Raw genomic sequence first — 26,133 nt, 5'->3', positions numbered from 1 at the left:
AGCTGAATTGTTAGGGGGCATAGCGGTTCCAACACCTCCCAGACTCTACCCCTGGGGTACAACCCATCACAGATGACTCCACTTTTTGATCTGGCTTTCTTCTCCTTTATGCTGTGCAGATATCTTTGTGTTGATTGCCTCTGTGCCGGTGGTAGCTGTTGGGAACCAGGGCAATGTTCTGGCGACGTCGCTCAGAAGTCTGCGCTTCCTTCAGATCCTGCGGATGCTCCGAATGGACAGGAGGGGAGGCACATGGAAGCTTTTGGGATCAGCTATTTGTGCACATAGCAAAGTAAGTGAGGAGTTTACAGGGTTAATTTGAGTTAAGGGGTTAAAAAAAGCAGAGGCAGATCAGACACTTGAGGAGAGTGTTATATGTATTGTTTAGAGCAGCAGAATAGTAGTCAAGACCCTTGAGTGCTATTCCGCAGACATGCTCTGTAACCCTAGCCAACTCTCTTACTCTTTTGGGGTCTTGTGAGATTAATCAGGGCCTGATCCTGCACCATTTAAGCCAATGGACATTTTGGGCTTGACTTCAATAGGAGTTGGATTGTGCCCTTATTCGTAAAGCATGTCAAGCTCTTCGGAAGAAAGCCCTATATAATAGTGAAGTGTTGACACAGGCTTCTCTCTAGCTGGCATCCATTAAGACTTGGATCTAATTTCCACTCAGTGCATCAGATGAAACTTCAGTCATGATGCTTGTCTGCATTGAGGGGCATCTGTGTCCATTTGTAGGGGGCTGGGGATTCCATTGTCACCATTTGGGAAGAAATTTAAGTTCACCAAATGGCCAAGTTGACTTACCCACCACTGGAGTCAAGGTCCATTAGCTGATTTCTGATATTTGATGGAAATGACATCTGCATGTCAGTAATCATTGTCCCTTACAGAGGCTCGTGTCTAAAAGGCATCATCTGGCCCTTAGAGTATTGTTCCTTGAGAAATATTATAAAGTGCAGTGCCTGGGTTCATCTATCTCCCTATCCCACTTACACTTATGTGAAAACAGTCAGAGAAGTTTGGTGTGGGAGGGTGGTCGGAAAAGACTTATCCCAAAATCAGAGCAGCAGTTCAATGCATAATGGTTTGATGCTGGTTAACAGAAGTCAAGTAAGTTTCCGTGAGAGTGGTTAATTTATTTTCACCCATAACCGTGGGTCAGATAGTACAAGGATGGTGCTAATATATTCTCCAACTGCCTCTGAGTGTGTTCAGTTACAGGGTCAGACCCATTCTGATCGATATCAGGTAGTTATGCTGCTCTTGCACCATTATTGTATAAGATTAGATGTTTAAGAGTTACCTGAGTGAAGAGCTCCAAGATGGGGGTCTATAGGTTGGCCTGTGAATTACCAACATTATGTATAACTTTGATTGGAAGGTCTCATCTATGTATGACGTTCTTGGAAGGAAATGTTTTAGAAGATCCCTTTATTGCCATGGAAAGTGAAAGTGCCAGACCACATTTCTTTGCTTCTCTCTACTTCTTTGCTTTTCTCTGATGGCAGATCGGGATGCCTACTTCTCAACTGGGCTTCATTCCATAGCCACATTTACCTCCATCCTGCACAAAATCTGCTGCTAGTCTGTAGCAAATCATTTATTTCTGCCAGACATGCTGCCTCAGGAGATGGCGGTTTTGGAAAAAGGTCACTTATGCTAAAGACATTGCCACTATGTCTTTTTTATACTTTTCAGGCCTCTAGTTTTCCAGCGGGCCTCCTCTGGTCTCTTTCCCAGATTGTATCCTTCCACTTGGGCCTTGGAAGGCTGAGAAATATGTAGAGTTGCGAGGGTGTTTGCTAAAATGGGCGCAAATGTTAAACAATCAAATCTAAAAACATGGTTTATTAGTAAAGTCCCTCAGTAATTGCAAACCACAAATTTGCTACCGAAGTTGATTTACAGCAAGACACATTTGTAAAATTCTCAGCTACAACATCCCCCATGGTAGGTGGTATGACCCAGGATCGAAAAGGAAAATCATGCCACAGGGAAAGCTGTAAAGTGCCCAGCACTCTGCTGGACCTCTACAAATAATAATAATAACCTGAAAGTATATCTTCTTTGCACTTCTGATGAAACATGGTAACCAGGATGCAAGTTCTAATACGTAAACTGTATCTGTATGGGAATCAAGAATTCTGTTTCCACCTCTGTCAGTGTCTGATTCAGTGACCTTGGGAAAGTCAGAGATAGCTGATGTTCAGAAGTGCTGAGCACCCACAGCTCCTGTTGAGTTCTGCCTGTTTGTTTATTTGCATTGCAATAGCACTTAGGTGCCCGAACGTGTTGGGTGCTGTACAGAGATATAGTAAAAGACAGTCCTGGCTCCCCAAAAGCTTATGAATATGCTTGAAAATCATGCTACCTTCCCCTTCTCCCCCACATAGATTTAGGTGCCTAAAGCTCTCTGTGCCTTCATTTACACATCTGTAACGCTGGTAAAATCCCTCCTTGCAGTGATGTTGCAAAACCAGGGCCAGGATAAAGCCTAGGCAATATACATCTGTTCCTAGGGCTCCCACTCAGCTCATTCTTATTCCATGAGAATCTCAATTTTCTCATTTAAACCCATAGTAGGTTTCTAGCCTGATAGTTGTGAAGAAAAGCTGAGAAGCATGACCCGACTATAACTGATGAAGTGACGGCTACATAAAGTCTGAAAACAATAGCTTTGAGTGGTTAAACTGCCCTAGGCATCTCAATGGCTTGTCATCTCCAAAATCCATTGCTGTGGGCCCTGCCAACACCACCCCAGCAGCAAACTGTGTGCGTGTTGTGGCAGGAGCAATGCAGTGCAATAGGCCCAGTCCCTCCACCTAAGCAGTGTCACCCTGACTGCTGGGATAAGTGTTGAAGGGCTCCCCAACTGCCACGCTGCCTCTCTGGGGTCATGACGAGGAGGAATGTGTGACGCTGCTGTCAGGGGAAGGGGGCCCCTGGGACTTCTCCAACTTTTGTGGAAGGGAAGTGAGGGGTCCATTCCCAATGAGAGGCCAGGGCCGTGGTGCCAGGCCCCATGCCGTGCTGTGTCTTGAGCCTTAATCCAGCCTTGAGTCAAACTACAACTGCAAATTGCTTTTATTTCCTCAGCAGCAAGGTGCTGTGTAAGTATTAAGTACTGTCGCATCTCTGCAGTGTGGAACAGCGAGAACTGCACTGTGCTGGACCCAGACTATAATCCAGACAGAAGTACAGTTCTTGCTGTTTTACCCTGTGTCTCTCTCCTCTTTTGTCACTAGCCGTCTGGCGCTGCCATTGCAGAAGCTGATGCTGTTTTCAGACTCCTCATTTTCAGTCTGTTTCTTTTCCAGGAGCTCATCACTGCTTGGTACATTGGGTTCCTGACCCTTATCCTTTCCTCATTCCTTGTTTACCTGGTCGAGAAAGATGTGCCTGAAAAGGATGCCCATGGAGTCGAAATGAAAGAAGAGTTTGAAACCTATGCAGATGCACTGTGGTGGGGGCTGGTAAGTAGCTGTAGAAACGTCTCTCATTTGTTGGTTTAAGGGAAATAAAGCTGCCTGGTTGAATTAGGGTGTGAGGGAAATGGAAGGGATTGGAGTAATATATTCAAAAACACCTAAATCACATTCTGAAAAGTGATTTGGGTACTTAGGAGCCTAAGTCTGACTGAAAGTCAATAGGAGGTAAGATCCTATGTGCGAAGAAAGTCCTATTGACTTTCAATCACAGTTAGGCTCCTACATACCTGAATCACTTTTGAAATTGAGACTTAGGTGCCTAAGTCACTGAAGTGCTTTTGAAAATTCAACTGTGGAATTTTGTTAGCTGGAGTCTAAGGGCCAGGTTTGCAAAAGCCTTCAGTACCCAGCAGCTTCTATTTATGCACCTATGTGGAGTGGCCAGATTTTCAAAACTCAGAACAGTGGGAGCTGCTGTTGTGCTTAGCGCTTTTTGAAAAGCTGGCCATTTAGATGCCTAACGAGAGGCTGAGGTTTTCTGGCAATCTGTCTCTAACTGTGGGTGCTGAGCTCTCTTGGAAATTTGGCTCAGAATGTCTGGTGAAGAAATCCCTATAAGGGAGATTTTCAAAGTCACAAGTGGGAGTCGGGCACCCAACTGCCATTGACTTTCCCTGGAATTTGGGCATCCAACTGCCCACTGTACTTCTGCAAATCTCCTCCTGAGATGCTAGTCTGAGCCCTAGAGAAGCATCATATATGAAGAGTCAGGCCCCCAAGTGCTGTCTGAATTTGAATTAAATTGATATGTTGTGAGTTTCGGTGGAAGAGATGTTGGGCGGGGGGGGGGGTGTACTCCAAATGAGGGGGCAACTCCAAGCTCATGATGCAGTCTGAACCCTAGATAATCATGGTACAAAACCAGAACCATGGCCTTACCCCTTTGTTTGGGATGTCCTCCCACATCCCTGCCACAGAAATTCACTATCAATTTAATCCAAAGTCATACAGCACTCAGGGGACTGAGTCTTCTCTCAATTAGATCAGTATCAATAAGTAGTGACTGTACTGAAGTCAGAGGATTCACATTGGTGTCGATGAGAGGGAAATCAGAGCACTTGTGTATATTTCACATCCAGAAATGATTCATTCTTCTCCTGAGCTTGAGTTCAAGTTGAATGTCTTACATGCAACCCATGTATTAGATGTGTTGCCTCCTCCTGATCCCCAAGGGTTCTACAGCTCCTTATTCCTCTTTCTGGAGGTGGGTGACCCACTTTAGGACTAGTGGGTCCTGAGTTCTGTGTGTGAAGTGCCTCCAACTAGTAACTATGTTCAAAGCAAGAGAAAGACAAAGGAAAGTTGGGAAGAAGAACTAATAACTGACAACATCAAAGTGTTTAACATCTATTTTGTTTCAGTCTTGACATACTCTACACAGTATTAACAAGGGAGAAGGAACACAAGCCAAAATAGGGAAAGAACAGACTAAAGACTATTTAGAAAAGTTAGATGTATTCAAGTCGACAGGGCTTGATGAAATTTATTCTAAGGTACTTAAGGAACTAGCTCGTAACCATTAGCAGTTACTTTTGAGAACTCTTGGAGGACAGGACTCCAGAAGACTAGAGAAGGGCAAATACAGAACCTGTCTTTAAAAAGGGGAACAAAGAGGCCCTGGGGAATTTTTGAACCGTCAGCCTAAATTCAATATCTGGAAAGATACTGGAACAAATTATTAAACAATCAATTTGTAAGCACTTAGAGGATAATAGGGTTATAAAGAATAGCCAGCAAGGATTTATCAAGAACAAATGATGCCATACCAACCTAGTTTCCTTCTTTGACAGGGGATAAGGGGAAAGCTGTAGATGTAATTTATCTTGATTTTAATCAGGCTTTTGACACAGTCCCACATAACATTCTCATAAACAAATTAGGCAGATGTGATCTAGATGAAATTACTATAAGGTGGGTACATAACTGGTTGAAAGACTGTATTCAAAGAGTAGGTATCAATTGATTTGCTGTCAAACCTGGAGGATGTATCTGCTGAGGTCCTGCAGGGGTCTGTCCCTGCTCCAGTACTATTCAGTGTTTTCATTAATGGCTTCAGTAATGGAGCAGAGAGTATGGTTATAAAATTTACAGATGACACCAAGCTGGAGGGGTTGCAAGCACTTTGGAGGACAAAATTAAAATACAAACAACCTTGACAAATTGGAGAACTGATCTGAATTCAACAAGATGAAATTCAGTAAAGCTAAGTGCAAAGTACTTCACTAAGGAAGGAAAAATCAAATGCACAATTACAAAACGAAGAATAACGGTCTAGGCAGTAGTACTGCAGAAGAGGATCAGAGGGTTAGAGGGAATTACAAATTGAATATGAGTCAACAAAGTGATGTAGTTGCAAAAAAAGGCTAATATCATTCTGGGGTGTATTAACAGGAATGTCATATTTAAGGCATGGGAAATAATTGTCCTGCTCTATTTGGCACTGGTAAGGCCTCAGCTGGAGAATTGTGTCCAATTTTGGGCACCACACTTTGGAAAAGATGTAGACAAAATGTTTAGTCTTGATGAAAGAAGACTGAGGGAAGACCTGATAACACTCTTCAAATATACTAAGGGCTTGTAAAGAGGACTGTGATCAATTGTTCTCCATGTCCACTGAAGGTAGGAAAAGAAATAATGTGTTTAATCTGCAGCAAGGGAGATTTAAGTTATATATTAGGAAGAATTTTCTAACTATAAGGGTAATTTAAGCTCTAGAATAGACTTCCAAGGGAGGTTGTGGAATCCTCATCACTGGAGGTGTTTAAGAACAGGTTGGACAAACACATGTCAGGAATGATCTAGGTTTACTTGGTCCTGCCTCAGACTTGATGCCTTCTTGAGGTCCCTTCCAATCCTACATTTCTATGATTCTGTGACTGGGTGAATAAACAAATAACAATTCTTATGATCTGGAGGATATTACAATTGATAACAATAGGGAATTAAGGACCAAATGACAAGAATAAATGACACTATATTCCTGGAAAGGACTATGATAAATTAAAAGAAGGGCAAGAGAATCAAGTAAATGAGACCTGGACCAACACCACAACAACATACACTAAAAGCCCACAGATTAAGTCATTACAATGAGAAAGTCTTCCCGCATGCCTTATCTGGGTGTTGGAGCTGTATCTCCATGCAAAGATTAAACTGGCAGTCAGTCCTCTTTGGTGAAGAGAACAAAACGGGGTGTGTGGTAGGTTTATGCATATAGCTGATTTTTTAGTTTGCTGGCACTTCTGATATTTTAAGGTGTTTTTTAATGATTTTTTTTCAAAATTTTCAGTGAATCAAAAAGTCTAAAAAACACAATTTACTTCACACTGAACAAAATGTGTTGTTTGACACGAAACAAAATGTATCTTTTAGATTTCAAGCTGTTTTTTTTAAAGGTTTTTTTTTAATAAAATTGAAGGAAATTTCAAAATGAAACATTTTGAACTGAAAACACAATGTTTCTTTTCAAAATATTGAAATGAAACATTTCAATTTTTTGGAATTTTTTTTTTTTTTTATAAAACACAAACAAGTCAGAGAGACCAATGCAAATTGGTAAAATGTTTTGATTTTGCTAAATCTGCATTTTTCACCAAAAAAAAGTTTTGGCCAAAATTTGTGCCCAGCTATCCAGTTTTCTGTGGCAGAGCGCAACTCAGGAGCTATGGCCTCTCCTGCAGCTCTAACCTGACACCCTGCAGCCAGCTCGCTTTACCCACACTGCCTCTGTGGGCTCAGCTCACTTGTTGTGAGGAGCTCATGGCTTGAGTCACACACACATAATGTAAACGTAAGGAATTCAACCAGATAAAGGAAGCTGGGAGATGGGGGGAGAAGAAAAACAGGGACAGCGATGCATAGCGAAACATTATTATCAGAGAACTATTTGTATTTAACAGAAAGAGTGTAAGGAGAGGACAGGTTGGCTTGTGGTGAATGCCCTGACTCAGAACTTAGCGGTCTCTATTCCTAACTTTGCTACAGACTTCCTGCCTGACCTTGGGCAGGTTACATAATCGGTGTACCATCTCAATTCTCCATTTGCAAAATGGGTATAATATATCACCTCTGTTTAGAGGTATTTTGAGGATAAATTCATTAACACGTATCAGACACGCAGGTACTATGACAATGAGTGCCATAAAAAAACCTATATCTGTGGCTTACATTTTCCAGATTCCTTGCAAAATCTACACTTAGGAAAGTTTGTGTATTTTTCTACGATGTCCAGAGGTCAAAGCAAAAGTTTATAAACTGGTCATGCAGGTTTGAAGGTCAAGCTTAAAAGAAAGCCTCCTTCTTGTCCATTTGTATTGTCTGTCTTATAAAATGGCCAACCATTCTCCCTACAGATTACCCTAGCAACAATTGGCTACGGTGACAAGACCCCCAAAACTTGGGAGGGGCGGCTGATAGCAGCCACATTCTCTCTTATTGGAGTTTCATTTTTTGCTCTTCCTGCCGTAAGTACCGTCCTTCTTTTTGTTTTAACAAAACACAGAGATAATGAAGTAGAAAGTAAAGGAATAGCCTCCCCTCTATGCAGATTCCACTGGAAATTCAAGTGGGAGCCTGCAGTTCGATGACTCCCAAGCTGGAATCTTGAGCACATTAATGCAGGGTGTGGGAAAAGCAATCTCCTTTTGGAGCCTAATCTGAATTATCCTGTGTGCTGTGCAGAACTTTAGAGCTAAGTCTATAAACAGGAGAATTATTCAGATTTTGTTACAGACATGAGACTTGGACCAAAGTTGCAAAAAGGGTGAAGGTAACGTTTTTAAAAAGTGTCTTAAGCCCTTAACCTTATTAAAAAGCACTAGGGCATGGATTTCAATGTGACGTATGTGCCTAAATACCTTTAAAAATCCAGCCTTAGATTCCTAAATTGCTTTTGAAAATGAGACTTGGTCACCAAGTTATTTCTGAAAATTTTACCCTTGATCTCAAAGCTTCTCACGTGAGGTTGGTCCAAGATTTGGGTGACCTGGGCCAAACCTGTGGTTTCAGGTGGAAACAATGAAAAACTTGGAGCTTGAGATGGGTTTCCTTTAGCTCAAAACTTAAAAAGAAATTCCTGGGGGATGAGAGCCCAGGTTATCCAGTATAGAGCTTATGGTTCATATGCACCCCCTTCAGATCACAACCACAGAGTTTAGCTCAGTTCTGACTGAAACAGTAGAGGAGGGAAACAGACCAGCTGCACATCTTGTCATTGGCAAGGCAGTAGAAGACCAAGAAGCTTTTTGAGGAGCTTATAATGAAACCAGGTGAAGCGCAGGCCTACGTAAGGGCAAGATTTGTCAGAAAACTATGATGCTCTGTGAACTAGAACTATCAGAAAAGTGCACTGAACCCCATGTGAATTGCCCCCACTAATTCCCCACAGCTCTGGTTATCTTATCCACACGTTTTAAGAGAACTTTCTCCTCAGATTTTCTGTTGTTCTTGTGTTTTCAATCAAATCGCCACCTCTGCTTTCAGGGCATCTTGGGTTCAGGACTGGCTCTCAAAGTCCAGGAACAACATCGTCAGAAACATTTTGAGAAAAGAAGAAAGCCAGCGGCAGAACTTATACAGGTTTGAATTCTCTAGGTTTCCATCTTGAAATGATACTGTATAATAGGACGCTATGTAATAGAGTTCACAAAATACCTGTCCCTCTTAGAGCAAAAATGGCTTTGCCACAAATTCACATGTTCAGAGTGAAATTAGTCATTCAGCTGAAATTTTCTAGGGAGCTTCCCCTCCAACATCCATTTCAGTGGCATAGAGTCACATGAAACAAGATGACAAAACCTTTTGTACTACACGTTGTGTGTGTATGTGTGTGGGCCGCGGAGAGGAGGAATCACCTGTTTTGCAAGGCCCCAGTTTCCACATTTCCTTGGGAGACTACTCCACATACAGAGAGATGCCACAGGCTTTTTGTTGCTGTAAAAACTCATCAATGTACATAATGTTGGTCAATAGTGACTGCTGGGTTACAACTTAACATATGTGTTCCTGTAAAAGAATCAAGAAGAAAAAGTAGTTTGCAAAAGCAAAGAGAGAGCCTGTCATACTTCCCTGGATTGCTGATTGTCTTAAGAGCTGGTTACAAGTCCATTTAATGCAAAGACTGCCACTGGCTCCACTGGATTTGGATCAGAGCCTTAGATTTTATTTTGTAAAATTAAATATAAAATTGGTAGTTTGAAGGTTGATGTTTGACAAAAGTCCTATATGCACTGCAGGCAGTGCCCTGAATCAAATGACATCAATGGCAAAACTTTTACAGTGGGACCAGGATTACTTTCTTTGAAATCAATGGGAACTGCGGGTATTTAGGACCTCTCAGGGTCAGACCCACTCTTTGGAGAAATAGGTAGAACAGCATACTTTTGCAGTAAAATTGTTACCTAGCAAAGCACAGGACGCTGTGGGGACGTCTGGAGAGACTGACTCACTGACATTAAAGAATCACTGCGTAACAGGCAGCCAGGGTAACCACAGTACGGCTGTCTATGTGCTAGTGGAAGTTTGATAGGAGTTACGTGCTAATGTCTAAAATCACTCAGCAAAACTTTCCACAGCAGTATATTAAACTGATTGCTGCCCGCTAACCATGGCTCTTTCAGATTCCCAGAAACATCAGACAGATCACATGTTCTACATTTTACTAAGCTAGATGGTCTTTTAGATTGATAGGACTTTAGAATAAAACAAGAGAAGTAAATTGTAACCTTTTCTGGGTATCTGAAAACAATGGACAGTGCACAGTATTCTGTCACATAAGCCCCTGGGAACAGTTTTTGAGGACTACTGTCCTAGAGCATCTTTTTCTTATTATAAGTCTTACATGAACTATGGCACCATCTAATGGCAACTTTCAATATTGCTGTATAATAATTCAGGGCGACTCATTGAATATGTATCAGAGGGGTAGCCGTGTTAGTCTGGATCTGTAAAAAGCAGCAAAGAGTCCTGTGGCACCTTGTAGACTTATAGACCTTATAGAAGTATTGGAGCATAAGCTTTCATGGGTGAATATCCACTTCATCAGATGCATGTGGTGAGAAAATTCATTGAATATGTGCATTGTTGTCTTATTTTGAATTAAGAGGAGTATTAACTGGCTGCATTCACTTAGAAGGACAGAAAACATTTCCCCTAATGTTACTAATGTCCCTTCATATGTTATCCAGGCTGCCTGGAGGTATTATGCTACTAACCCCAACAGGATGGATCTCGTTGCCACCTGGAGGTTTTATGAATCAATTGTATCGTTTCCATATTTCAGGCAAGTGTGCTGCCCACTCCGATCAGTAACGCCCTATACAGCAGAACTCAGATAGGACGTGGGATGTGGAATTTATGTGGCTAAACAAGGTTTTGGATAATTGGGCATTCTCAGTGTTACTGATGCAGATCAGGGGAGTATCACCAGTTTCAGTTTAGAGGGAGGTTTCAGGCATAAGGGGTTCTGCTGCATAAGCCAATATATCTTTTCTGAACAGTTTCTGTTTTGATATTTTATTGTTCACCACCTTCCTTTACTATTATTTATTGAAAATCCATTTAGTGTACATGGACTTTTCTATATTGGGGATGATAATTCAGTTCTAATTGTAAAATCTCTGAGTTTTTGAAAAGTGGGGACCACGTTATTGGAAAAACATTTGTATGTTGCTTCTCTTTGTGTTTTGATTTACAGCCCATTCTCATAGACTTCCTTAAGGACTGGGCTCTGCAGCCCCCCTAACTTAGTTTAAATTCTACTCATAAGGTTGCGCAAATGGGCCCTTACAGAGAAGGATTTAAAATAATTAGAAATAATTAGAATCACAAAACCCCATTCCTTATCAATTGAAATGTAAAGTATGGCCTTAGATATGGAGGTAATACATACTTTATATGAAAAGCAAGTGTAAAAATGGCAACTTATGTAATATAAAATACATTCAGCATATCACTATAGAGCAATACAATAATACATGTTAGCTGATGTAATATTCTGGCCAGTAGGGAACAGTGGTGTATGCATGTGCGTGTATAGGCATGCACACACATACACATTCATATAATACACACAAATACAAATACCCACATGCATACACTCATGGTACTATGCATTCCGTCTCTCGACAGGATTGACAAAAGTATTTTTTCTTATTAACCTTGCAGAGCAAATACAGCTATGGGAGAGAGAGTTGGATTCTGTTGTACTTCAATTATCATTTACAAAATTGGAAGCTGTGCTCTGATTTCTACATATTTTGTTTCTAATGATGGGGTAAGAGGAGGGAAGAACTCAGCTTGTTTTTCAGATTCAGGTTCTGTTTGACAAGTTCATAGAATCACAGAAGATTAGGGTTGGAAGAAACCTCAGGAGGTCATCTAGCCGAACCCACTGCTCAAAGCAGGACCAACACCAACTAAATCATCCCAGCCAGGGCTTTGTCAAGCCAGGCCTTAAAAACCTCTAAGGACGGAGATTCCACCATCTCCCTAGGTAACCCTTCCAGTGCTTCATCACCCTATTGAAATAGTGTTTCCTAATATCCAACCTCGACCTTTCCCACTGCAACTTGAAACCATTACTCCTCGTTCTGTTATCTGCCACCACTGAGAACAGCCGGGCTCTATCCTCTTTGGAACCCCCCTTCGGAAGTTGAAGGATGCTATCAAATCCCCCTCACTTTTCTCTTCTGCAAACTAAACAAGCCCGGTTCCCTCAGCTTCTGCTCGTAAGTCATGTCACGTGCCCCAGTCACCTGATCATTTTTGTGCCTTTCACTGGTCTCTTTTCAATTTGTCCACATCCTTTCTATAGTGGGGCCCAAAACTGGATTGCAATACTCCAGATTTGGCCTCACGAGTGCTGAATAGAGGGGAATATCCTTCCCTCAATCTGCTGGAAATGGTCCTACTAATGCAGCCTAATATGCCATTAGCCTTCTTGACAACAAGGCACACGGCTGACTCATATCCCACTTCTCATCCACTGTAATCCCCAGGTCCTTTTCTGCAGAACTGCTGCTTAGCCAGTCGGTATCCAGCCTGTAGCAGTGCATGGGATTCTTCTGTCCTTGTTAAACTTCATCAGATTTTTTTTGCACAATCCTTCAATTTGTCTGAGTCATTCTGGACTCAGTTTAAATCATAATTTAAATCATTAGTCAGGAAGACTCAATTAAATCATGGATTTCAACATAAAAACGCATTCTTGTTGGTTGTTATAACCTTAATACATATTCTTCACAACTCAGAGAGATTGTAGGTTTCATTTTTAGAAGGTACATACTATACATTTTGAAAACTTTTCAGATTAGTTTTACAGCTATATCAGAAAATGAATGATTGTTTGGTTATTTCATTTGCCAAAGGTAATTGAGGCAGATATTATGAAGTCATTGGGAGGTGAACTATCTCCAGCTCAACAGGCTATCATTAATATTTGGAGGATTTTCTTGCCATGCTGTATTAGGAGGAGAACATCACCAGAACATCACCAGACAGTCCTTGACATTGTCTTCTTTAACTAAAACAACGTTATGTATTCCTGAACAGCAACACATATATTTTAACAAAACAAACATATGAATTTTTTAATTAGTTAAACATTCAAGGTTTTTAAAGTCAGGTCTGTTTTTGTTAAAATTGTTTTTAACTAAAATAGTTAAATGAAATATTTAAAACAACAGAAATTAAATCAACTATGTCAGCCAGGTCAACATGAGAAACTTAAAATACTGGCTCTGCAGCTAACTCACCTTCTCAGTCGTCTTCACCTTCATTTTCCTGTTTGTTCATATCTGGAAAGTAAAAACAAGCTTTCCTGCTTTTTCAGGTCCCAAACAATTTCCAATTTGGAATGAATTAGTCCAAAGGAAGAAAATATTCTTTTTACACTGCAGAAGAAGCTACTGCTGTTAAAAGTGAGATTATCACTTAACCAGTCTCTGAATAAAAATAATAATAGGAGATATTCGTATCTCCTAGGAACTGCAGGGACCTTTGAAAGGTCATCAAGTCCAGCCCCCTGCCTTCACTAGCAGGACCAAGTACTGATTTTTGCCCTAGATCTCTAAGTGGTCCCCTCAAGGATTGAACTCACAGCCCTGGGTTTAGCAGGCCAATGCTCAAACCACTGAACTATCCCTAAAGTGAGGAAATAGCCCTTTTATTACTGACACTGTTTGAAATTTGGAAGGAACTGAGTGAGCTCTTAAAAAGAGAAATATGCAATGACAGAGTTAAATTACAAGCATTAAAAAATGAATGGGACAAGTACTATCTCCAGCTCATTTTCTTGCAGATATTCTAAATACTCAGTACCAGAGTCAAACCTTAACTGCTGAAGAAGAGGAGTTGGCTGTGACATGGACTTCCTGCAATCTTCCCTCCATAATGCCAACTATAATAAACTTCAGAGCTAAGGGTGAACCATTCAGCAAATATGTTTGCTGATGATGTTTTAAAAAAAGTCACACCAGTGAACTGGTGGAAGTCTCTTAAGCACTTGGATTCAGAGACTGTTGAAGTGATAATCTCACTTTTAACAGCAATAACTTCTTCTGCCAGTGTAGAATTATTTTTCAATTTGGAATGAATTAGTCCAAAGGAAGAAAATAACTCTGAAACTATAGAAAATTATGGTGATCTTGAAGGTGGATAGTCTTCAGAATCCTATATGTTGATGATGGATTCCCCTAAGCAAAATAAGTCAGTGCAGTTAATTATTATTGTCATACTGCTCATTTAGTATTATTCATTGCATTCACTGATGCACAGTACTACTTTAAAGATGAAATTGTAAAAGGAAGATCTGCCTGTCAGCTATTTATTTTTATTACAACTGCATCTAAAATGATAGTACCATAGAGTAACAACTATATTTTTTGCTCAAACATGAGAATTCAAGAATAGTCCAGAAAAAAGACAGGCAGTCCTTAAGAAACAAGTATGAAATAAAAAAGTTTACCAACCTGGAGATCCTGCATGTTCAGACATGTTCCTTTCATCATCTTCAATGCAGCTTCCTCCTGAGAAGGAACACTTCTCATGCTGTTGTTTCATTTGGGAAACCAGGCCTTGAATTTCTTTGTTGCACTGTTTGCATTTTGCACGCATGCCTGTCTTACCCAGAGGTGGAGAAACTTCATTAAAATATTCCCAAACTGGGTCTCTTTAACAGCCTGCTGCCATTATAGGTTTTTCCTTCTAGTCAGAGAATGCTATGGTAGATCTCAAATCAATGAACTCAGAAAGACACCAAGACTTCTGGAATATGCTGCTCAGTTTCACTTTTGTTTCAGTTACCTCCCTCCCTTCTCACATTTATTTCCAGATTTCACCTTGTCCAGATCTATTCCTCCCCTAACAATCTTCTATTCATTGAACTTTTTGAAACTTTGCACTTTTAAAGAGAGGTAAGGGATCGACTCTGTACACAAATTTGCAGGGGGACAATAGGGTTGAGGTCTGTTATTTCTCACCTCTATATATTATTTATTTATTTAAAAACATTTTTGCTGTTAACAAACATGTTACTTCTGGAGACACAAATTCACAGTTTGAGAACTGCAAAATTAAGCATCTCTGATTGTATCTTCTAGACTGAGCACTGAGTCTCATTGGGTAGATAGAAAGAGTAACCTAAATAATCTATACAGAAGCCCCTGGAACCCCATAAAATTGGGTCACTAATTCATGAACTATATTGGAACTCAATTACAAAACTTTCCTTAAATATTACATGAATATATTGTCTCATACTATAGAATTAGAATTTATAATCCCTATTCCATGATGAGATATCTTTGAGCTATAATGTACCTGAATTAAAACTATCTTTAGATAGGTTTTTTCCCTCAAAAAACATTTTATCAAAGAAATCCAATTTAAATTAAAAAAATCCAATTTAAATATAAGAACTATGATTTTTTTAAAATTGTTAATTGTTATCCACCCTGGTAAGTAGGGAGCCTGCTTTTAGAAAGGGCTTTGTGGAATCGCACAGCTGGGAAACAAGCTGGGAAAAATCTACCTGATGAACAGGCCTTTGATCTTTTTTTCTTTTCTTTCCTTCTGTTGGCTTGTCTACACAAACAGTTTGTGGTGAGTGGGGGTGTGAATCTGCCTCGCAGAATCTGCAGACTAATTGTCTATGTGGACTCTGTTGATGCACATTAGCAGTCTGTTAGTTAACTTTGATCTAGTCCTCTTTGAAATGGGAGAATGAGCAGAAATTGGCTTTTAACAAAAGGGAAAATTAAGAGTCTATTATGGAGTCAATTTCTTTTGTAGTATTCTGGATTTTACCCAGCATGACATCTCAGGAGCAGCTTTGTGTATCCTGAGGGCACTTGTAACCTGGATTTTATAGGAGATCTTGGGAATAGTTGACTGACGTGCACAGAACTGACAGTATTCTTTTATATTTAAGGTTTTTGTTAATACTGAGGATTCTTTTCCCTCCCTCTTGAACTGTATTGTCCAGAGTGTTCTGACATCACAACGATGGGTGAGGTATCAGAACCCATGTAGACCAGAATAATTAACTGAACTAATGTTGACCTTTTGTAAGTGGAGCTATTTAATTGTCTAATGAATCCAGGGGGAAGGGCTAAGTGATTTTTATAATTGTATCCCTTTTCAGCCATTAGCTGAGGATAGGATATTGTAGTGGAGAGAGTTCATGAAAAACACTTTTTTTTCTTTTTGAGAAGTGGGGGTCAGATTTTTTTCTTGATTGTTTTGTTTTCAAATCTGTTCTCTGAGTTTAGGTGCCAAAAACCAGGAACACCCCAAATTAATGTAAACCTTTGCAGACTTCTGCAGACCTGAGTATGAGCTTTTCTCTTCCTCAATTTCCTTGCCCGTGCATGGGGATAATAATCTTTCCTCACATTGAGCTCTATAGATTAAAAGTGCCATTACAATTACTCTCTACTATCTATCCCTCCTAATGCAGCATTGTGCCTACGGTGGATACACGTAGAGTTTGTTCCAGTTATGGGGTTATCACTGATTTAGGACTTCGTTAATTTTTCTACTCTTCTCATTTGTCTCCCTACTACTCCAGTCTCTCTTTCCACACTGCCCATTGAAAAAATTCAACCATTTCCAAAGAGGTCCTTGAGCTCAGTGTTTTGTTCAAAATGCTAATTCTCAGCTCCCTTAGTGGAGCAGGTGATCATTGGGAGTTTTGACTCAGTGGTGTGATGTCAAGCTTGCCTATCTGCGCAAGCCTACCTGGAGGACTTTATAATTGAAGTGAAATGTGGAACTTAACTGTTCACTGAAGTCTGGGTCCTCAACATAAGGGTCATAAACAGGTTTGTTTTCTTTATGGCTAGTTGAGAGGAGAATGCCAGAGCTTTTTCCGTTGTAACACGGGGTTGCAGTATGGAAAAGATGAGAACCACTGCTCTGCAGCAATGCCAGAAAGAAAACTTCTGAATTTAACACACACTTCTTCTCTCTTTGCTTTTTCCTGTTGCTTTCGCTCTTCTTTTCCCCAAAAGAAAAGAGCAATTGGATGGTACTGCCAGGTATGTAACTGTCATGATTATATTCTTGCTTTAATATCATTGTTGAAGAATTCCTCATGGTTAATGTTTTCTTTTTAGGCTCACATGCCACTAACAAAAAATGATATTAACACTGTAAATATTAATTAAAAACAATTAAACAATGTATTCCTGAGTGCTTCCTTTATTCTTTCCTTTAATAATGGATCCAAAGATATGATGTGTACAAAATGTACGGCACTATGGAATTTTGTAACTAACCTAACTAGTTGTTTACATCTAAGGATTGGCCTAAATAGACTTGTGTTAGACTATGCGGTAGAACCGTGGCTTAGCATTCAGGTTGTTATTAGGAGAATTTGGGTCTTCTAACTAACATTGCTGGTTAATAACACTGCAATATCTTGATATGAGAAATCATGATTGTTGTAATTCACTATGTTCACAAGCTCCTTGAGAACAGGTGTAATGAAATCCTAAGATGGACGAACAGTGTTACTAAAGTCCCTTGACAGTTCTTAAAAAAAAACACCTCTCTTATTTAGGGTTTGATGTAAAATCCATTGGCATTCCCAATGGTAGAGTCCCATTGACTTTGGTGGGCTTTGGAGCAGATCCCTACTGAAAAGAAGTAAGGTTTCTTCAGTGAGTAGGGATGTGATATGAGTCAGACTGCAGCTCCTTAAACACACTAGGAAACCACATGTACACCAGGAATAAAAATTTCAAAAGCAGTTAAGTCACTCAGACTCTCAGTAGGACTTTGGCTCCTAAGTCATTTTGGTGCTTTTGAAAATATTACCCCAGGATCCTTTGTTTCCCTAGACTGTGGTTTCTTTTGAAACAATAGCCTTCTTCAGCAGAATGGTTACTGATCTTGCAATCATTACTGCCAGCCAGCACAGGGAAAGGAGTATTGAACCCCTCCAGAAAAATAGGCAGGTGTGTGCAGTTCTCATTGACCTCAGTAGACTTTGGATCAGGCCCCATGATGCTGTCAGTATGACAGCTTCTTGTCTGACTGCTAATTGTTCTATTACAATTAACACAATTGAAATTGCTAAGTGACTTGCTCATCTTTTTAATTATGTAACCCTTCTGCCCGTCTGAGTTGGCAGCAACAAGGGCCGGGTTCAATATCTAGGGGTTTGGTTTCAATAATGCAATGCAAAACCGGTTCGAGCCCCCGCCCAGTGACCTGGGACAATTACATACCACCACCCCTGGGCACCTCTAAGAGGCAATACTTCCCCTCTCGCAAGCACGGAGTCTAAGTATAGCAAAATCCTTTTAATAAAGGAGGGAAACAATGCAGCATTATGTTGTGGAAACACCACAAACAGGATTCAAACACAAACCATGAGCAAAAGACCCACCCCCAGGTAAGTTTGGCAGTATCCTTTTTCCCTCAGGGTCTTAAGTTCAGCAACCCAAAAGATCACCCGAAGTCCCAAAAGTCCAACAACCCAAAAATCTCTGTCCCTGGTCAGTGCAGCCCCAGAGTTCAAAAGTTTATCTGCAGAATTTTACCTCCCAGGCGAGAGCGGGCGGGGGGGGGCACAGTAGTGTTAAGGGGCACCTTACGTTGTTCAAGGCCAACTGCCCCACCTCTCAATGGGGTTCTGCTGCAGCCTTCACCACAAGCTGCTCCACCAGCCACTCCACTCCACCAGCTGTCCCACAAGCTGCTCCAGTCATACCACAAACTGCTCCACTCCACTACCCACTCAGCAACATAGCTTCAGGCCCCCTCCCCCCACAGCACTCAGTGATTTCAGCTGTTAGTGATTTTAGCTCTCTAGTGAGTTCAGCTTGCAGTAGGGGAGCCTCAGTGCTGGTGTACCATTGCCCAACATTAATTCAGCTCAGCAGCCTGTAACTAGACTCCTAATAGAATTAAAATATTCTGATATTCCACAGTAGAGAGAGGAAGAGGTGCAATTGGCATTTCAGGCCCTCAAAAGGGACCCATACCATCAGGTGCAAATACCTCCCCCCAACCTCTCTCTCTCTCTCTCAATTCATCAGGTTTTGGAACCCATGTCCCTTGTCTAGCAAGTGCTACTTAGTTGATGGCAAGTCCCTCTGGCCTAAAACAGTTTCATTGTCCCTGATTCACATAATCAGGATAACAGGGTGTTCTTCCTGCCCCAATAATAGAGAAACCGGGGATCCCATAGCAGCCGAAGTGACCATTTGGGCTGCTGTGAGTTCATGCTAGGCAGGGTAGGTGTGCCTATGCCAACAAGATCAGCCCCCGTAGTTCTTTTCCACAACTCGCCACAATTCACCACCAGATGTCAGGGTAGAGCTCATCCTGACTCTGCTTACAATTAGATTTAATAAAGGATATTATAATTTATATTACACTGCTGTCTCCCTTTCACATTTCATAGAAACAAATGATGAAGGCATGCTTTCTTAGTACATGGAGTGGCACAAAAAGTGTTTGTGTCTCCAGTATCTGGCAGCCATGAAGTTCTGTTGTAGAAGCAAAGTGTATTGTTTGAGTTTTGGAGTGCAGGGGAAGTATGAGGAGTTGAGCTGTGCCTGTTGAAGAGGAGCTAAGAATAAATAACTAGTATATAGACTAAAACTGAGGCAAGGTTGGGTGATGAACAATAGTTTTTAAAATCTCTATTCTCTGCCCACTGAACTCAACAGCAAAGCTCCATATGATTTCAGTGAGAGTAGATATAATACATACATGTGCGTCCGCATGCACACACACACACTCTGATATAAATTCAGTATTGTCTTTCATTTCCATGAACAAATAGAATATTAGTCAGGTGCAGCAGTGGTTTAAGACAAGACTCTTGCAATCTGGGCCCAGTGGTGCGATAGACTCACAGCTGTATGTGACTATTTAGGGTGGACTATTTGGGGAGGAAAGGAAAGGGCCACCGGGCAGACTGTAGAGGGAAGAGGAACGTATCCACTAGTGAGGCTGCATGAAAGTGTCTGTGAGGGGAGAAGGCTGATACAATTTTTATGGCACCCCAAAGTTTTACTGGATCTCACCTTCCATGTAGGGTAAAACCATGCAGTTATGTGTTGTGGTTGGATGAAAAGCAGGCCTGATTGTCCATGGTCCCTGGTGCTGGCACAGGATAGGATAGTTGATGCTGACAGGAAAGATGGGACTCTGGTACGAGTGCTGGGTATGCCTTCCTGGTAGATTCAACTCTGCCATGCATGTTGCTGCTGCTCTATGAAAAACAGTTCCTCACCCATAGATGGTACATACTCTACAAGGCAGCATTTAGCCCATTCTCTTAATTCATCTCTAGTCAGGATTTACCAGGTTATGGCTTCATGCCAGAAGTCTTGTTCACCTGCCTTTCATTCCTCTAGCACCTTAAATACTGGGTTGCTAGTTACTATGATTATCATATAGAAATTTTGCTGTAGAAAGATGAATTCACTTCTCCCCCTTTGTCTGACATAGCCTAGTTCTGTTCTTCTCCAGGGTGCATTGCAAGGCCTGTCTGTTGACTCAGGCTTTTCTTGAGGGTTTAGCTCCATTGGGAAGGTGTTCTGAGTGTAAGCGGGGGAATGGTCCCGCTATTGTGGGGAACTATCGTGGCTTATACACTATCATGGTGAAATGGACGAGTGAAAGGATCTGAGTCCTCGCTCCCACTCCCTTTACCCAGAGGCCTGCCTGACCTCAAGGGCTCCCATTTCACTCTCCTATGTGGCAGAGTCCTCGTAACTGCAGCAAGGCTGGGCCCAGGATTCCTGGGGGACTCGACCCCCAACCTTTTCATGGTCACTTAGGGAAGGGGCTAGAGTGTCCCCACTCCGGGGTACTCTCTCTGCACTGGGTGCTTCCCTGTCCTACTGATCATTACATACAGTTCAAAGCAAATACAATTTATTGAACAGCAACCAATTTAAAAAAATAAGGAAAAAAATAAAGGAAAACACATCATCCCTCTCTGTGGCACGGGGACGTCACAACCATCGTCTCTGAAATGTCAGGGAAGTTCAGTCTGTTTCTCACAAGTCCCAGGCCCCCTCCTGAGGCCCAAGCTGTGCTGCAGGGATGCTGCGGGTTGGACACTTGCTCTGGCAGCGGCCACATACCCTCAGGCTTTATTTAGGTGGCAGGACCCTTCTTCCCAGCATCACACCCGCCCTGACGGGGTTACAATCCCCCTCCAAGTCTGGTCTGCTGGGCCTCTTGGCTGGGGACGTCTCTTTGTGCTGGGCCCACTGTCCAGGGTCCCCTTTGCTCTCCCCAGCTGCTCACCGCACCTGTCTCCACTCTGCCTCAGCTCCAGCTCTACCACTCTGCCTCAGCACTATTGCTGCTGTTCTGCCTCCAGCTCCCTGGCCTGCCTTTCTGGCGCCTCTGGCTGGCAAGGCTCTGCTCCCCAGCTCAGCTTGGGCCCCTGCTTTGTCCTTAGCTTGGCCGCACTCTGTTCCAGACAATTCTAGCTCACGCAGAAGATGAGACTTCCCCTAGATGCATTATTGTGGAAACTGATTTTTACCTAAATTGTCAAGCATTTTATTTTATCCTCACAATTTTTTATCATTCTGCTATAGCTCATTAATTCTTCTTCCATCCATCCTTCCCCTCACCTCCCAACATGAAAACAGCCTAGATGACCCAAGCCTTCAAGCTGCTGAGCGCCTCCCAAGAAGTGCTCAGAACCTCTCAGAATAAGTGGGCCCGCAGGGTGCTAATGGAAGGATCTATGATGTACTGGCTTTGTGCGTGAAGGGTGTTGCTCTCTGGTGGCTGACATACCGAGAGGATGAGGGACTTACTACTACCACTAGTAGCTAAAGGTATTTTTCTATAGCTTACATGTTAGAAATCTGCAATTTTGGACCTCATGAATTAGGATTCTAGTCCTGGCTCCTTAAGCATAGGTGTGAGTTATCAGGAGGAGTTGTCCTTGATTATTTTAGGGCTAAATATAGTGTTTTCTCCGAGTTTCCCCTTATGCAGAATGTCATATCTTTCCTCAAAGAGGTGTGTTGAGGATTAATTGGCTGATGTTTGGAAGTACTTTGGAAGGGTGATCACTAAGGATATGTCTGTACTACGGGATTATTCCGATTTTACATAGACCAGTTTTGTAAAACAGATTGTATAAAGTCGAGTGCACGCGGCCCCACTAAGCACATTAATTCGGCGGTGTGCGTCCATGTACCGAGGCTAGCGTTGATTTCCGGAGCGTCGCACTGTGGGTAGCTATCCCGTAGCTATCCCATAGTTCCCGCAGTCTTCCCGACCCATTGGAATTCTGGATTGAGATCCCAATGCAAAAACAGTGTCGGGGGTGATTCTGGGTAAATGTCATTACTCAATCCTTGCTCCGTGAAAGCAACTGCAGGTAATCATTTCACGCCCTTTTTCCCTGGATTGCCCTGGCAGACGCCATAGCCTGGCAACCATGGAGCCTGTTTTGCCTTATCACGGTCACCGTTTGTGTACTGGATGCTGCTGAAAGACGTGGTACTGCAGTCCTACACAACAGCATTCCTTTGCCTTTGCAAGGTAGCAGAGGCGGTTACCATCCCTATTGCACCGTCTGCCATTGTAAATTGGTGATGAGATGACAGTTATCAGTCGTTCTGTACCATCTGCTGCTGTCAAGGGTGCTCCTGGCTGGCCTCACTGAGGTCGGCCAGGGGCGCATGGACGAAAATGGGAATGACTCCTCGGGTCATTCCCTTCTTTATGTTTTGTCTAAAAATAGAGTCAGTCCTGCCTAGAATATGGGCAGTCTACTAGAGACCAGAGAGCAACAGCCGCTCCATGTCATGAGCCCCAGAGTTCCCGCAGAATGATTGAGCTCTGCATGTCTATCTTATGGGGTGCTGCCCTGCACACCCCACCCGTTGCTTCCCCTCCCCAACCCTCCTGGGGCTACCGTGGCAGTGTCCCCCCATTTGTGTGATGAAGTAATAAAGAATGGCAGGATAAGAAAAGATCTGACTTAGAGATAAAATGAGTGGAGGAAGCCTCCAGCTTGCTGTGATTAAGGTGCGGAGAGAGGAGCACAGCCACCCGCTGCCTATGATAGTCCACAGTACAGAATCTTTTGTTTAGATAAAGGTGGGGGGCTGATAGAGCTCAGCCTCCAGTTTGCTATGATGAGGATGATTAACCATCTGTTCTGTACCATCTCGAACGACCGGGATCATTCCCATTTTTACCAGGCACCCACGGCCACCTACCAAGGCCAGCAAGGAGCACTCAACGGGCTGTGATGATGATGGATAGCATGTCATTATTTGTTACCAATCTGCCACCAGGAAGGGGATGCTGGTGTTCAGCGCTGCAGCACCCCGTCTACCAGTCAGCATGCAGTAGACATAGGTGACATGATGAAAAAGGCATGGAGAAACGTTCTTTTTCCTTTCTTTCGGGGATGAGAGTTGTAAATTGATGAACATATACCCTTTGAAACACCTAGGAAAATGTTTTTTGACCCTTCAGGCATGGGCCGAGCTCAGCCAAGAATGCAAATGCTTCGAGACTGGCGGACATGTGGATAACTGGGTGTCTCTCAGTCCCCCCTCCTTCCTCCATGAGCGTTCCATTGATCTTTGGCTTTCCGTTTACGCTTTCACACAGCACTGTGCTGTGGGACTCTTGTATCAGTAGCCCTGGAGGAATTTTTTCAAATGCTTTGGCATTTCGTCTTCTGTTAATGGAGCTCTTAATAAGAACAGATTGTCTCCCATAAAGCAATCAGATCAGTATCTCCAGTTATGGTCCATGCTGGAGCTCTTTTGGATTTGACTGTATGGCCACCGTGCAGATTCAGAGCTCCACGCTGCAAACAGGAAATGGAAATTCAAATCACGGGCTTTTCCTTGTCTATCTGGGCAGTGCATCCAAGTTCAGATTGCTTTCCAGAGAAGTCACAATGGTGCACTGTGGGATACCGCCCAGAGGCCAATACCGTCGATTTGCGGCCACACTAGCCCTAATCTGACATGGCAATACCGATCTCAGCGCTACTCCCCTCGTCGGAGAGGAGTGCAGAAATCGGTTTAAAGAGCCCTTTATATCGATATAAAGGGCTTCGTTGTGTGGACGGGTGCAGGGTTAAATCGGTTTAATACTGCTAAATTCGGTTTAAATGCGTAGTGTAGACCAGGCCTAAGACAATTTACAGAAGGCTTTTGATATATTGGAGCATTAACTGAGGATGGATTTTTCAGGACTCAGTGTTGACCTATTGACATCAATATCCTATTAACTTCAGTGGGAGCTGAGTTAGGCCAAAGCTAAGTGCTTTTGAAAATCTGACTTGTTACATGTCTCCATAAGCTAATGCAATACAAGTTTGACGCCCTAGAGCTAACCTCACCCATGTAAGATACGATTGCTAATGTAGTAAAAATTGGTGTAAGCATGACTGCCTTGCGCTTCCAGTTATTTGAGCTGCAAAACGAATCTAAAAATATTATTACAAAACTTTTAAAAAAAATGTATTAGAAGAGTTCCTGACTGGATCTTTTTATTTTATTTTATTAGATTGTGTTTTATTTTTGGAGATTAAAATTATAAATATAGGAGGGGGGTTATATTTGATCCATTGTAAGGATTATCACTTTGGTTTTTTTCATTGTTGCACAAATATTGTGAGTTTATGGAACTCCAGTATTAGGTGCAAAAAAACCCCACAGAACAAAACAAAAACCATCCCAGAGAAAGGAGTGTCTGACTTGCATAACAGGATGAAACTGCATTATTGTCTTGTATGATAGTTTCTGGAACTAATCTTATAGTTCAGTGGTTCCCACCCTTCTAGGGTGAGTGTAAAACCTCAACTGCAGCACCCAGTGACCCCCAATCCTTCCTCATAAACTCAACAACCACATTCCACTCTCAGAAACTCCAGCACGATTCACACCGAAGTCAGTGGAAGTTGCAAGTGAGAATTGGAGGGCAGAATTTTTCTGTATCAATGAACTGAGCATCTGGCCTTTGTGCTGAGCCTCTGTGCTGCACATCAGCTTGCCTCCCTTTCAGCAGTTTCATATGAATCACTATGGAGCGTAAGTGCATTTAACTTGGGTCTGTGCTTAGCAGCACAAGTCAGAAGTTTGGAGCAGTTCAGATTCCATCACAGCTTAGAGTGCACACGATTGAGTGGGAGGTGGGCATTGATGGTGCTCCACAGGTTTGTCACGAAGGTCCTCATTCTGTAACCACTTCATGTTTAGGATTTGCCATGAAAGTTGTTAAAGGTTCCACCCCAGAATCAGAATTTCGTGTAAGAGGGATTTGCCATGGAACCACATGCCAAGGGGACAAAAAACACTCCAATACCAATGCCAGAAGCCCGAGCTCTACCAGTAGCCATACCTGTTTGAGTATGTGGGATCCACTGCCCTAGTCATACTTATGAAGAGCGATGTGATCTCTGCATGTTTTAATACTTTGATACTGAGTCATGGACATGCTGTGATCATGTAATAAGATAAAATGTTTCTAGGTCTTTGTTTTAATAGATCCAAATTTCATCTGCTGGAAATGAGAATAAAGCCCACTCTTTGTCTGCTGACGATTTTTTATCTGGAAAGAAATCCAGAGAGTTTTAGTACACAATGCACTGTAAACTGAGCAACATTTTTCTCAAGTGAAATTGACGCATGATTTCCTGAGTACTGTACTGCTGTAATTGCCCTTGTTCGGACATGAATATCAGTATCTGCTGTGTAATTGCTTAATATTGTAGCAAGTGTTGCTATTAGCTTGAAAGTTCTCCATCAGATTTCAACTTAAAATACTGGAGAATGAATCAAAATAAAGGCCTTAAAAATAAAAGTGCAGGAGCATTATTCTGCTCATGGATTCAAAGGGTAGAATTCTGGCATATAAGAAGAATCTGGGAATGATTTAGGATTAGATTATTTAGCATAAATAAAATAGAGAAAATGTCTTGTGGACATATGCAGTTGAGATCTTTGCTGCAAATAAGCCATCTGCCATGCTGAGTAGGGAGGAAGATTTTGACCTACATTCCAGAAGGGAGGTGTGAAAAAGCAAGGAATCCTGTTTTGAGACAACCAGTGCAGGGATTCCTAGCTCCAAATTTAGAATAAATCTTGAGATAAGCTTTCTGGTTCCTTTGTACTGTAGCTCT

The 26,133-nt window shown here is 42.0% G+C and overlaps 1 protein-coding gene across 1 annotated transcript in view; it reads left to right on the top strand.

Moving 5' to 3' along the window:
* KCNQ3 (potassium voltage-gated channel subfamily Q member 3) overlaps positions 1-26,133 on the top strand; it is a 279,453-nt gene that overhangs the window by 234,911 nt on the left and 18,409 nt on the right. The window contains exons 4-9 of the mRNA XM_032795047.2: positions 120-292; positions 3,324-3,479; positions 7,847-7,957; positions 8,976-9,071; positions 10,679-10,773; positions 17,003-17,029. Of these exons, the coding sequence (XP_032650938.1) occupies positions 120-292; positions 3,324-3,479; positions 7,847-7,957; positions 8,976-9,071; positions 10,679-10,773; positions 17,003-17,029 (658 nt within the window). The remainder of the gene's footprint in view (positions 1-119; positions 293-3,323; positions 3,480-7,846; positions 7,958-8,975; positions 9,072-10,678; positions 10,774-17,002; positions 17,030-26,133) is intronic.

The sequence above is a fragment of the Chelonoidis abingdonii genome, chromosome 2 (assembly GCF_003597395.2).
Source record: "Chelonoidis abingdonii isolate Lonesome George chromosome 2, CheloAbing_2.0, whole genome shotgun sequence".
Taxonomy (NCBI): Eukaryota; Metazoa; Chordata; order Testudines; family Testudinidae; genus Chelonoidis; species Chelonoidis abingdonii.
The sequence above is the reverse complement of the archived record's forward strand: the minus strand, read 5'-3'. Positions and strand labels throughout refer to the sequence as shown.